This window comes from Crocuta crocuta, unplaced genomic scaffold (genome assembly GCF_008692635.1).
Source record: "Crocuta crocuta isolate KB4526 unplaced genomic scaffold, BGI_CrCroc_1.0 scaffold68, whole genome shotgun sequence".
Taxonomy (NCBI): domain Eukaryota; kingdom Metazoa; phylum Chordata; class Mammalia; order Carnivora; family Hyaenidae; genus Crocuta; species Crocuta crocuta.
The window spans coordinates 2579220-2592677 of NW_027532426.1; the positions used below are offsets into that span (position 1 = coordinate 2579220).

The 13458-nt window shown below is 56.0% G+C and overlaps 1 protein-coding gene across 8 annotated transcripts; it reads right to left on the reverse strand.

Moving 5' to 3' along the window:
• Positions 1-340: 340 nt before the first annotated feature.
• Positions 341-9646, reverse strand: GRB7 (growth factor receptor bound protein 7). 8 transcript variants are annotated; one of them, XM_077779265.1, is made up of 15 exons: positions 9473-9646; positions 4471-4627; positions 4208-4361; positions 3867-4023; positions 3617-3738; positions 3448-3525; positions 3010-3147; positions 2558-2668; positions 2263-2361; positions 1943-2023; positions 1724-1840; positions 1478-1532; positions 1264-1351; positions 1065-1158; positions 341-878 (listed from the first exon to the last, which is right to left on the reverse strand). In XM_077779265.1, exons 2-15 carry the CDS (start codon positions 4620-4622, stop codon positions 732-734), a joined length of 1593 nt encoding a protein of 530 aa, XP_077635391.1. In that variant the 5' UTR covers positions 4623-4627; positions 9473-9646; the 3' UTR covers positions 341-731. The 8 variants fall into 8 exon arrangements, with proteins under 8 accessions (XP_077635391.1, XP_077635390.1, XP_077635393.1 ...); XM_077779264.1 differs by having other exon boundaries at positions 3867-4047; XM_077779267.1 differs by lacking the exon at positions 1264-1351.
• Positions 9647-13458: the final 3812 nt, after the last annotated feature.

A 13458-nucleotide genomic window follows, 5' to 3' on the forward strand; every position in this document is an offset into this window, starting at 1 on the left:
GGTGCCTGGGTGGCTCAGTGGGTGGAGCATCGGACTTCAGCTTAGGTCATAGTTGCGCAGTTCGTGAGTTCAAGCCCCACATGGAGCCCTCTTCGGATCCTCTGTCCCCCTCCTCCCACCCCTCCCCCACATGCATGCACTTCTCTCAAAAATAAACATTTAAAAATAAGGAAAGAAAGGAAGGCAGGAAGGAAGGAAAAAAAGGAAGAAAAAGAAACATCCAGGCTGGAGGGTACCTGGCCTGGACCCGTCTGATACGTTTGCCAAGGCCTGGTGCCCTCCTCTCCCCCTCCCCTTCTCTACCCCAGCTAGCCAGGTCTTACCAGACAGAACTCATAAGTGTATCAAAAAATAATCTTTATTGTCACTAGTATAAAACAGAGCAGATCAACTGGCCTCTCAGTCTGTACAAAGTGTGGGGCATAAGACCACCTGGGCTACCCCATCTCTCCCAAAACACCCTGCCCCAGGGCAGTGCCCAGGAGTTCCGTGAAGGGGAAGGCCACCCGAGTGCTTCGCTTGAGGAGACAGGTTGGGGGTGGAGTGGGTGAGGAGCACTTTCTGCCTGAGGGAAGCAAAGGGGCAGAGGAGAGAACTCTCTGGAGTAGGGGAGCCGTCTAATCATTCATGAGCCTGTCCCCACCTTCTGCGCCCTCCAAGTCCACCCTATGAGCATAGGGGACAGTGGCCAGCCTAGAACAGGCTGAGACACATGCCTGCTTCTGTGGCCGTCAGAGGGCCACGCGAGTACAGCAGTGGCGCAGCAGGCACGGCAGGATGCCACGGTTCAGCTGGTGGAACTCCACGAGCTGCAGCAGGTCCGTGAAGCGAGTCTGGCCGTCATCCATGGTGAAGTACAGGCGGCCCTCCTCCTCACTCTGGGGGGACGACGGCCATAGCAGGTGGGGTGGAAAGTCAGGGAGGGGCTCGAGGGGCTCCCTCCTGGTCGGGGCCGAGGTCCCCAGGGCTTGCGCGGGGACAAAGGAGAGACCAGGAGCCCCCAGACACGCTGCGGGCCAGGGAGCTTCTCGAGGGGGCGTGGCGAAGAGATAGGGCTTACTCACCGGGAGGATGAGATAATGTTTGACCTTCTGCAAGTGGCACAGAGAGAGGACAAAGCCCTGTGGGTTCCGCTGACTCTCTCGAACAAGGAACAGGCTGCCAGGAGATGGAGCAACGTTACCCGAGGACACACAGCTGCCGCCTTGACGCGGGGCCTTTCCTATCCCTGGGTCTGCTGGCCTGCTCCGCCCCGCCCCTTACCCGTCCACCAGGCCCTGCTGCCCGATGAGCCGCTGGCTCTCCTCTCGGGAGATGCGTCCATGGAACCAGGGTTGGGTGCGGTGGATGGCTGGAGTTGGGGGAGGCAGACGGGCAGTCACTCTGGGCAGGAGACCCCATCCTGACCTCCCCCACCGGGAATGCTCAGAGAAGCCACGGCAGCCCCCACCCCTGGGGACGCGGGGTGCTCACCCACCTGCACTGAGGCTCGTGCCTGAGCCTGGGGTGGGCAGGCTGAGACGGTGGTTCTTCTGCAGAGCAGTGGGGGACACAAGGGGTCAGGGCGTGACTGAGGTATCACCCGGCACCTCAAGAACATAGAGACCCTTTCCGCACCTGGGGGCCTGCCTTACCCCGCCCCCCACTCTTCCTCCCACGCCATGGAAACCCACATGGAGAGAAGGTGCCCAGTATAACCATGCAGATGGGTACAGCCCCTCACCCTCCAGGCCTGGGCCTCCTCCAGGGCTGCACTCAGAGCTTCCCGGGGGTTCTCGATGACACGCCCAGCATGGCCAGAGAAGTCCATGGCCACCAGGGTGTTATCAGAGACACTCCTCTGTAGATGGGATAGGATGGAGAGGGGTCAGAACAGGGCCCATGGGTCCCCAAGATGGGGCCTGAGTGCCCCCCCCAAGCTAAAGCTTCTGTGCACACTCACCAAAGGTGGGGAACCCATACAGGACGGACGCAGGTGGCGAGGCTGCGCCTGCTGATAATTCTTATACAGCTGCACCCCATACTGTGGGTTGGAGAGAGAAAAAGGACCTGAGGCCAAGCAGGTGCTGGCGGCTGGGCCGTGGACCCCGCACACCAGAACTCCCCAAGAGCAAGACTGCATCTCTGCCCTGGATGAGGAGCTTTCTGAAGCCAGAGCGAGGACCGGACACACTGAGAGAGCAACGCTCTGATGCCCCCTCATTCCTGGGGGCAGAGTTACAACTCCTCACTCACGCCCCCCTGCCACTCCTGCGGTCTCACCTTGAAGAGGCGGAAAGCTGCTAACCAGCAGGTGCGACTCTGCTCATCCTCGCTGCAGAAGACCCGAAGCCCCTTGTGGCCATTTCGAAGCTTGTTTGGCTGTAGACAGAGGAAACCAGCTGGTCCCATATCTGATATTAGGACCAGATGTCTGTCTCCGTGTCTCTCCCTGTAGGGCAGGGCACGGGGCAGGGGGAGGAGTCTGGGTGTCCCAGATGGGAGCTCAGAAGCCCTAGGTAGGATCCCGGGGCCTGAGCAGCTCCTGTTCCCTCCCAGGCCAGGCCAGGGTCTTTACCTTGATACAGAAGCCGAAGTCCGTGGGCATCCCATAGAGCTTGCGGCCCTGGGTCACCACATACACATTGGACTCGTTCACATCTGCTACATACTGCAGGTGCCTTGGATCCTGTGCAGCATGGGCAGGTAGCACTTGTAACAGGCAGACCCTATCCCCCTGTTATTGTCCCTGTAAGCCAGCTGGGGAGATTTCAGGACCAGAGAGCAGCAGAGAAGTGCCTCAGGTCACACAGCAAACAGAAGTAGAGCCAGGACTCGAACTCAGTTTCACCTGCCTTTCCCACCACTACTTCCTGGGGTAGGTAAGCTAGAGGGGAGAGAGGAGCAGCTGAGGGTCTCAGGGTCCAGGGGAAGAAAGGCCCAGGAGTTCCAACAGGGAAGGGACAACTCCTAGAAGGACCAGAAATGGGATATCCTAGGGGCTGGGGCTGTCAACCCTCAAGACCTCACCTTGGAAGTGCCCTTGGTGGAGTAATAGAGGCCCGACCGGCGCAGGAAGCAGAAGAAGCGTTTCCAAAGCTTCCGTCCTGACCCCCGGAGCTGCAGGAAGCCCTGGATCTCTGGGAAGCTGCCTGCATTGAGGAAGTTCTGAGGCCAGAAGAGAGCAGGAAGCGTGTGAGACACCGAGAGAGACCAGGAGATACATACACACACACACACACACACACACACACACACTCACACAAAGGCCTTCACGAGAGAAGGGGCTCCACATACATTCACTGTCCCATTTACCAGATGAAGAAACGGATGCTCAGCCAGGAAAAGTGACTTCTCCGGTCGCTTAGGACTGTGCTAAGCCCTCCACCACATGCTTAAGGCACAATGCTTAAAGGCCAAAAAGCGATAGGCGATCCTGGGGGATCATGAATGGAGGTATCCCTTTACCTGGATGAGGTCTTCATGGGATAGGCCTGCGTGTGCGTCCAGACAGCTGGAGACCATCTTTTCTGGGAACAGGGAGTGCTGGGGGGAAAGGAGTCAGGAGCCAGGGAGTGAAGGCCCAAGTTGGGGATCAGGGTATCCCAGTGCCCAGACCCCCTTCACCCACACTCACTGGGGAGCTCTTGAACAGTTCATACTTGGCGAAGTTCTTCCGGAAGACAAAGCGGCTGTCTCCACCAATGGGCCAGGCAGCCTGCACTTCCACCACTGACTCATGGTCCTCCAAGCCCCGCTCTGGGGTTCAGGGCAAAAAGCAGGGGTCAGCGGAGACCAGCCAGGCCTCCCAGATGAGCCACCCGCCCAACACAACGTGTGAAGCATTTGCCTTCCTGTCCAGGCAGCCCCCTTTCACCCCAACTCACCCAGTGCCAGATGGGGGTGGCACTCCACCAGCCCCCAGTTTTCGTCACTCAAGGCGTGAGCTCGCTGCACCAGCATTTCACACACGTAGCGAGCTGTAGCACCGGCGGCCACCTCCACAGACCGGCAAGCCCCATCTTCACTGTACACCTTTACTACCTGTACCCCAAAAACTGCAGATGACTGGAGGAAGGGCAAAGGGCAGTTACTTGCCTTCTGCTGCCTGCTCTGCCTGTAGGGATTCCTGATCAAATCCCCCAGCCTCCACGGAAATGGTACCATATCCACCCTCATGGCCACAGCATCCCCACACCCCTGCCTTCCTTTTCCCAAGACAACTCACATGGGGGCGGCTGGCATCTCGAGGGAGCAGCCCCCTCACACTGGAGGAACCCCCAAGAATGGGAGTCTGTGAAGGAGGACTGCAGAGCTCAGGGAAGGGGTTGGGGATGGAGGGTAGAGAGCTTGTCCGCAGCTCCTCCTCTCGAAGAAGATTCCTGTGGCCCGAGGTAGGGGGCGGAGAAGGAGTTGACTACAAGCTTCGGTCTTACCCTGCACGGGCCCCCCCCCCCCCAGCCCCTCCTCAGCTCCATCACCCCATTGTACCTGCTGGTCGGAATGGGCAGAGGCTGGGACCGCTTCACCTCCCCCGGCAGAGGGGCATCGGGAGGCGGGGGAGTCCCAGGAGGGGTCCCAGGGGTCAGGTACAGGTCTTCCGGGGAGCTGCTGAGATGAGGTGGAGACAGACCGAGCTCCATAACATCTGAGGGAGAAGAGGGGGCTGAAAGTGGCTGCTCTTGACCCCTTGTCCTGGGGAGAGGGACCAAGAGGACCCAGATCTCCTGACTCCACACAGCTGCCAAGGTGCCCCTCAGAGTTTACACAGCGCCTTATTGCTCCCCCCTCTAACTGGAGTTTCCCTGGAGCCTCTGGGGGAAGGGTAGAGTGAGCCCGTTTACAAAAAGGGACTTCAAGTCCCTGAGAAGGAAGCATTCTTGCCCCTGTCACAGGTGAATCAGGGAGTGGAACCTGGTGTTTGGACTCCAAGTCCAGTGCCCTTCTGTTAGCCCCAGGTTGCCCAGGGGAAGAGCTAAGAGGGTCCCACTCGACCACCGTGGAGCCACAGACTCCATGACCCGCAGACTGTTCAAGGCTCAGATGTGCAGTCTCTGAGCATGCTCTGAGCACAGGGCACTCAACTCCTCTGGGCTCTGCCCCAGGTTTTTCCAGTGCTTTGTTGCCAAACCTGGTTGCCAGAGCCTGTTGTGGCAACGCCTGCCCAAGTGCTGAGTGAGGCACAGGAGGGGTGAAGGAGGTGGGCCAGGACAGGAACCAGGAGGCAGGCTCAGCCGCAGTGAGAAGGACAGGACTAGCCTGGGGGCCCTGGCCCCAGCAGCCCCTAAACCTTGTGTGCCCTCCCCAGATTCCTCCCCCTGCCCAACACTTTTGAAGCCCCAGTGCCAGAGCTACCTCCTCTGAGCAGCCTACCTGGATTTTCCACCTTCACACTGAAGGTCTCACTCTCTACACTGTGCAGGGGCCTCAGCGCCAATTACATGCACCTGTCTTATCCACTCACTGGTCTGAAGACGGCCAGCACTGCTAGGCAAGGCCAGGGTCTTACCCATGTCTTATCGCCCCAGGTGCTGCACAGGCACCTGGGACAACTAAGGACAGCAGAGCTGGGGCAAAAATGCCCACCAGGGGCAGAGGTAGCACAGGCTCCTCCTCCACAGGAAGAAAGACCTCTCAGGCTGGGTGAGGACCTGGGAGCACCTGAGACCTAGTTCAGCGCTGTGAGGCTCCTGGGGGCACCTGGCACTGACCCTCCAGGAAGGGGCAGGCCTGGGACTCTTAAGTGAGGGGATTTGGGGGGCAGGTGAGTCAGGGTGGGGCGGGACAGCACTGCCTGGGGCTCTCTATTCAACCTTGACTCATCTGCACAACTTCCTGGCTTAGGAGAAACACAAACAGCCTCTGCCCACCTCCCTCCACTCCGCCCCCAACCTACCAGCCTGTGAGGAATGGGGGAGGCACAGGGCAGGGACCGGATGGGGGAGAAAGAAGCTGTGGGGCAGGCGGCAGCTCTGACATCATTTTCTCCTCCCCACCCTGGCCCACCTCCAGCCCAGGTGGGACTTTCAGTCGGCCCCCAATCTGGTAGCCACCACCCTGCCCAGGAGCCCCCTCCCGCAGGGAGAGAAGAAAGGCCCGGCCTGGATTCAAAGGCCCATCTGGAGTGGAGCTGACCTCCAGTGATGCCCTCACTCACCCAAAGAAACCAAGTGCTCCCTAGCCTGTCTGGGGCCTCCCAGGCTTTCATTCCGATGCTGCTGCTCACCCCTGGAACCCAGGACTCAGTGGCCCAGAGGACTCATCTACAGCAACCCCGGGGGACGGGGGTNCTCACTGGTCTGAAGACGGCCAGCACTGCTAGGCAAGGCCAGGGTCTTACCCATGTCTTATCGCCCCAGGTGCTGCACAGGCACCTGGGACAACTAAGGACAGCAGAGCTGGGGCAAAAATGCCCACCAGGGGCAGAGGTAGCACAGGCTCCTCCTCCACAGGAAGAAAGACCTCTCAGGCTGGGTGAGGACCTGGGAGCACCCGAGACCTAGGCCAGCGCTGTGAGGCTCCTGGGGGCACCTGGCACAGGAAGGGGCAGGCCTGGGACTCTTAAGTGAGGGGATTTGGGGGGCAGGTGAGTCAGGGTGGGGCGGGACAGCACTGCCTGGGGCTCTCTATTCAACCTTGACTCATCTGCACAACTTCCTGGCTTAGGAGAAACACAAACAGCCTCTGCCCACCTCCCTCCACTCCGCCCCCAACCTACCAGCCTGTGAGGAATGGGGGAGGCACAGGGCAGGGACCGGATGGGAGAGAAAGAAGCTGTGGGGCAGGCGGCAGCTCTGACATCATTTTCTCCTCCCCACCCTGGCCCACCTCCAGCCCAGGTGGGACTTTCAGTCGGCCCCCAATCTGGTAGCCACCACCCTGCCCAGGAGCCCCCTCCCGCAGGGAGAGAAGAAAGGCCCGGCCTGGATTCAAAGGCCCATCTGGAGTGGAGCTGACCTCCAGTGATGCCCTCACTCACCCAAAGAAACCAAGTGCTCCCTAGCCTGTCTGGGGCCTCCCAGGCTTTCATTCCGATGCTGCTGCTCACCCCTGGAACCCAGGACTCAGTGGCCCAGAGGACTCATCTACAGCAACCCCGGGGGACGGGGGTCCTCCAGACCACACTCTTTGGGGTGTCCTTGGCTGGAAGGGTACTACGGGAGCAGAAGTAGAAAGTCAAGACACACAAGAGGACAGACACCGACAGGCAGAAAAGGAAAGGCTGGAGGGAGAGACAGGGAGGGGGCTCAGGGCCCTGCAGGGAAGGGCGAAACACACCCACCAGTGAACATCAACAGACACCAGAACATCAGCAACAAAACAGTGTCCCCACTCCCATCCCGTTTATCTTCTGGCAACCAGCCCTGGTGACTTCACTCCAGGGAGAGGGAGACTGGGGGAGGGGGGAGCGCAGGAAGCCAGACAGGATAGCAGAGACGAAAAGTGGGGTCCTCCTCCACCCCAGAGGGAAGCGAACCAGGGCAGTGTTTGGACAGGGAAAGAGGAGTAGATTTAAATCAGAATCAGATTCGAGTCTGGCCTCAGAGGGCTGGAGGGCCCACTGAAGATTGCATTTGGGTTTTCCAACCCTTCACCCTGCCCTCCAGACCCTTCTAAGGCAAGAGGAGTGGGGGCATTTCATCAGGTAGATGAAATGGGAGAAGAATGGGGGTCCTAGCTGTGGGGCCCCGCCAGCCCCCCTCCCAAGAAACCTGAACTTTTTTAAAGTGGGGCTCTGAGAAAGCTTCTGTTGACGAAACAGACCCCCGGAATCTATCAGTCCCCTCAACACAGCAACTCCACGCCGAAGCTTCCCCGAAGGCCTCTCCTGCCCCGAGGCTCCGGCCCCACCCTCTTTCCCGCCGTCCCAGCCTCCTGTCTCCTTGTTTACTTCCTGAATCTCGCCCCACCTGGCTGGCCCCAAGGGCGGGTGGCCGGGCAAGAAAACAAGGCCACCTCCGTAGCTAACCAGGGGAGGGGGAGGGGCTGGCAGGGCCCAGGCCTGGGCTGGGGACCAGCAGGTGGCGGGAAGGCCCCCGTCTGGCCGAGCACTCCACGCCCCGCCCCCATCGGGATTTATTGTTAGGGGGAGAAGGTTCAACCTTCGGGGTAGTTCTGGGGGTGCAGGGCCCAGGTGAGGAGGCGGGAAACCCCTAGGTGCCCCAGAGTTGGGAGGAGGGCCCAGGACCTTGAGGCCCCGCCCACTCCCTCGCTCAAAAAATGACCAATGGGAAAAGGGGGGTAAGCTCTCTTAAAGTTTAATTTGGGAAGAATGTTGGAGTGTCTGTGGAGTTAATCATTACATGCTGCTTGCCTTCGTGGAGGGCTCCCCCAGCAGGATGAGGGGGAGAAGGGAGACCAGAGTCCAGGGCAGGCAGGCCGACCGAGAGGGGCAGAGGGGTTGGGAGTCCTTCCAACGGCTGACAGGTGCATTCTCCCATCTCCGTAGTGCCACGGAGACCCAGATTCGAGTCTTTCTCCAAACACTACCTCCCCCAAACACGTACACACACTTTCTCTAGGCCCCACTGCTCTGCAGGACCCACCACGCCCCCTCACCCCCCTTCCGCATCCAGCCCTCCAGCCTCTGAGCCTCCCTTCCGAAGGCGGGAAGGACCCTCAGGCCTGCCCCGCCCCCACCTTCCCTTCCGAAGGCAGGACCCTGTGTTCTGAGCAGGCAAACAATAGGAGACGCAGTTCTGGAAACTTAAGGGATCTCTCTCCTCTACTGCCCTCCAAATGGGAGGGTCGCCCTTCCCCAGGGGAGACGTCAATCTTTAGTAGAGCCTTGGGGAAACCTCAAACGGGTAACCTCCGGCTGAGCAAGGATTGATTCGAGGCAGTCCTCGGTATTCGCCCCCACCCCCCACCCCCCAGCTCTCTTTTCTGCGGAGGTAGGGAGGGGCTAGTTTCAGCGGGAAAGCAGCGTCTCTGGGAGGAGAGCATCAGAGATCTCCCTTTCTCATCCTCATCAGCTGCTTAGTCGGGAAGGGGGGACGGGCAGAGGGAGGCGGGGTACAAGGAGGGAAGGAAGGAATAAGGAAGGCAGGAAATGAGAATAGGGAAAGACTGAGGGCAGATGGTGAGGAAGGGGCGGGATAGGGAGACTGGAGAAAAAGAGAAAGCGTGGCCGCCAGAGTAACGCAGAAGGAGGCTGAATCTTTCTAGATTGCCCCCGGACGTGCTGCTGCTCCCCACCCTCAAGATGAAGGGCGCGTTTTGGTCCTTACCTGGACCCTGGAGTTGGAGCACTTGGCTGGGGCCACCGGTTTAGGAAGGGAGACGCCTGGCCCTTAACTACCTGTCCCCCTCTTGCCCCCGCCCTTGGCCTGACATCACTGAGGAGGGAGAGGGAGGGGGAGCCAGGTGGCTGTCCGTCCGCCCACCAGGGCAGCCTGCCAGCTCCTGGCTCTGAGACGGCCGCAGTCTGGGGCCCTGGTGCGGCTGGGGGTGGGAGCAGGTTATCGTCTGGAACCGATCCTGGTAACCTTACCTAGAGAAGCCCCAGCGGGAGTAGCAGGACACGGGGTCCGAAGTCCGGTTCTGTCTAGGGACCCCAGATACCTGAACTTGATTTCAAATCCACTCCCTCTTCTCTACAGGTGGTAGGAGGGCGTCCCGACTTTGGACGTTGAAGTGAGGGTTGGGGGAGGGACAGCCCTGTGTGTCCAGGCTCCTGGACGAAGGAAACTAAAATTATCTTGGGCAGGGAGGGGNGGAGGAGGAACCACAGGAGGAGGGGCGGGGACTCCCTGCCACTACTCAGGCTGGGATTGTTTTTGCACTTCTTAGCCCGGCAGCAGGTGCCAGGGGAGAGGCGGGGAAGACAGTCGAACTGGACAGCCTCGAGAGCGAAGATCTGAAGTCCTCGTGACCTGGGAGGGAGGGGCTGGGGGCTGGAAGGTAAGGGGAAACAGCCGGTGCACCCTTTCCCAGGCTCCTCACCAAATCGGGTCTGCTCATTGGCCAAGCTAGGGGGCCTGTCTGCGGCTCTGAGTCCCACCTGATGGGGCAAAGAGCACTCCGTGAAAGAGGGAAGCCAGCCAGAGGGGTGTCCAGCTACAATGCCTGTCCCTTGACCTCCAGCCACAGTCTGGCCACCCAGCCTGCACCCTGGCCCTCAGAGGCACCCAGGGTATGTTCTCCCTTCTTGGCAATGTCCAGGGTCTCAGCTTCTTCTGAAATTAAAGGGGTTAGGCAGGGTCTCATGGTGGGAGGAGTGATCTGAGGGAAGCTCTGGCCAGGTGCCAGGGGACCCCCACCCTCCTGCTTAGAGCCATCACTTTAGCTCACTCCTTCAGCGTTAGGCACACACAAGGGTCAGGGAGAGGGCCTGGATCAAATGCAGTGACCACCTCCCAACCAGGAGTTGGTGACAGTTGGGTAAACAAACAGTCCATAGAGTGATAAGAGGTCTGCCCTGGGGGACCATCAAGGAGTGGCTCTAGCCTCAACTTTCTCCAAACTGGGTTTTCCTTGGAAAAACCAGTATGAGTGGACCAAGCAAAGAAGTGGGGGAGGAGACAAAGTCACCTGGGCCATGGAGCAGCTTGTGCAAAGCACAGTAGACAATTCACTCAATCATTCCTTCATTCATCCAGTTACTGTTTTTTAAGTACCTACTGAATGCCAGCCGCAAGCTGGTACTGGGGAAAAAGTGAAGAGCAACAAAAACAGATCCTGCCCTTAGCCTCATGCAGCCCAGTTGGATAGACTGATAGTAAGCAAAGAATCACATATGGGCGCCTGGGTGGTTCCAGTCAGTTGAGCATCTGACATCGGCTCAGGTCATGATCCCACAGTTCATGAAATCAAGACCCATATCGGACACACTGCTGTCAGAGCAGAGCCCACTTTGGATCCTCTGCCCCCCCTCTCTCTTCCCCTCTCTCATTCTTTCCTTCTCTCTCTCTCTCAAAAATGAATAAACATTAGGAAAAAAAAAACATAAAAATAAGTAGCACTTGGGTAGCCCGGTCAAGTAAGTGTCTGACTCTTGATTTTGACTCAGGTTGCAATCTCACAGTTGGTGAGATTGAGCCACGCATTGGGCTCTGTGCTGACAGCTAGGAGGCTTCTTGGGATTCTCTCTCTCCCTCTCTTTCTACCCCTCACCTGCTCTCTCTCACGCTCTCTCGCTCTCTGAAAATAAACAAACTAAAAAAATCACACAAAAATAAATAACAGGTGACAAATACGGTGGGAAAATGACTCACTCAGGGAGTTGGGGAAGCCTTCTCTGTGGAAGTGACAATTGAACAGAGGGGAAGCTGTCTGGAGCAGGGAGAAGGTTGAGATCGGTGGGTGGGAATGAGGGGGGCATCTTTCATGATGGGGAAACAAATGCCAAAGCCCTTGGCAGGAGGGGACACAGCATACATAGGCTGAAGAGAAGGAAGGAGAGGAGGCCACACAGGTAAGCTTGAGCAGGTGTGGAGAAAGGCAAGTGCTTTGGACTGGGCTGTGTTTCTCCAAGTGTGGCCTGTGACCACCGGCCTCCACATCTCCCTAGGCTTGTATAAAAAAACAGATCCCTGGGCCCCTCCCCACCTGCTGAATCTCAGTCTCTGGGGCCAAGACCCAGGAATGTGTGGTATTGACAAGCCCTCAGGTGGTTAAACCAGGTTTAAGAGCCATCCATCCTGTCTGTCCAGACAGGCAGGAACTATGGGCTGAGGCCAGACCCTGCAGTGTCTCTCTGGGCTTGAACACAGAGAAGTGGGCAGATTTATATTTTGGAAAGATCACTCTGGATGTTGAAGGATGGGTTAGACCGGGAAGCAAGACTCAGAAGGCCGGAGTGCCGTAGGATTCCATGTATAGGCTTTCTGGAGGGGGTGGAACCATAAGCACAAAAGACCGATCTGGGGTTGGGGAGGAGGGATAGGGGTTGCCAGCAAACAGCACAGGGACTGATGAGGAGGTGATGGAGCTGTTCTGTATGTTGGTCATGGTGGTGGATATACAATTGTATGTAAGGACTCACAGAAAGGTACACTCAAGAGATCAAAGTTATATCTGAGTTTGGTTTTTTTTTTTTTAATAAAAAAAGAACAACAAAGAAAGAATAGGTTAATAGATTAATGGAATAGAATCAAAACTTCAAATATAAACCCTTACATTTCTGGTCAAATGATTTTTTGACAAAGGTGCAAAGAGAATTGGGGGGGCAAAGATTAGTGTTTTCAATAAATAGTTCTAGGACAATCGACTAGGCAAGATCCACATGCCAAAAGATGAATTTAGATCCTTACCTCACACAATCTACAAAAATTAACTGAAAATAGATCCTAGACCTAACCATAAGAGCTAAAATAAAACCTCTGAAGAAACCATGGGGGAAAAAAACCTTCGTGACCCTGAGTTAGGCAGAGATCTTAGATACAACAGCAAAAGTACAAGTGACAAATGAAAAAAATCAGTAAATTATATGTCATCAAAATGAAATTCTTTTTTAATATATATTTTTAAATGTTTACTTTTGAGAGTGAGAGCGAGAGAGAGCATGAGCAGGGGAGAAGAGAGAGAGGGTGACACAGAATCTGAAGCAGGCTCCAGGCTCTGAGCTGTCAGCACAGAGCCTGACACGGAGCTCGAAACCACGAACTGTGAGATCATGACCTGAGCCAAAGTCAGATGCTTAACCAACTGAGCCACCCAGGCACCCCACAAAATGAAATTCCTTTTGCACTTCAAAAGAAACCATTTAAAATTTAAAAAACAAACAAAACAAAACAAAACAAAAAACCTGTTAAAGACTGGGAGAAAATATTTGCAAATCATATATTTGCTTAGGGACTTTGTATCCAGAATATATAAAGAACTCTTACAAATCAATAACAAAAAAAAAAAACCCAAACAACCCAGTTAAAAATAGGCAAAAGATTTGAAGAAATGTTTTTCCAAATAAGATAGATGAATGGCTAATAAACACATGAAAAGGTGCTCAACATCATTAGTCATTAGAGAAATGCAAATTAAAACCACACAGAAATACCACCTCGCACCACCGGGATGGCTATAATCAGAGACAGACAATAAGCATTGACAGGGATATGGGTAAACAAATTCTCATATAGCTGATGGGAATGTAAAACGGTACAGGCACTTTGGAATAACAGTATGGCAGTTTCTCAAAAAGTTAAACATCCCACGCAAACCAGCAATTCTACTCCTAAAGAAATGAAAATACACGTACCTACAACGACACTTACTTGGGTGTTCGTAGCAGCCTTATTCAAAATAGCTAAAAACTGAAAACTGGAATTCAAATGGGCATCAACTGGTATTGAATAGATAAACAGAAGGTGGTATACCTACACAATGGACTATTGCCACCAACAAAAAGGAACAAACTACCGGTATGTGATATAGCACAGTTGAACCTCAAAAACTTTACACTGAACGGAGCGCCTGGGTGGCTAAGTCTGTCCAATGACCAACTCTTGGTTTAGGTTCAGGTCATGATCTCTCAGGGTT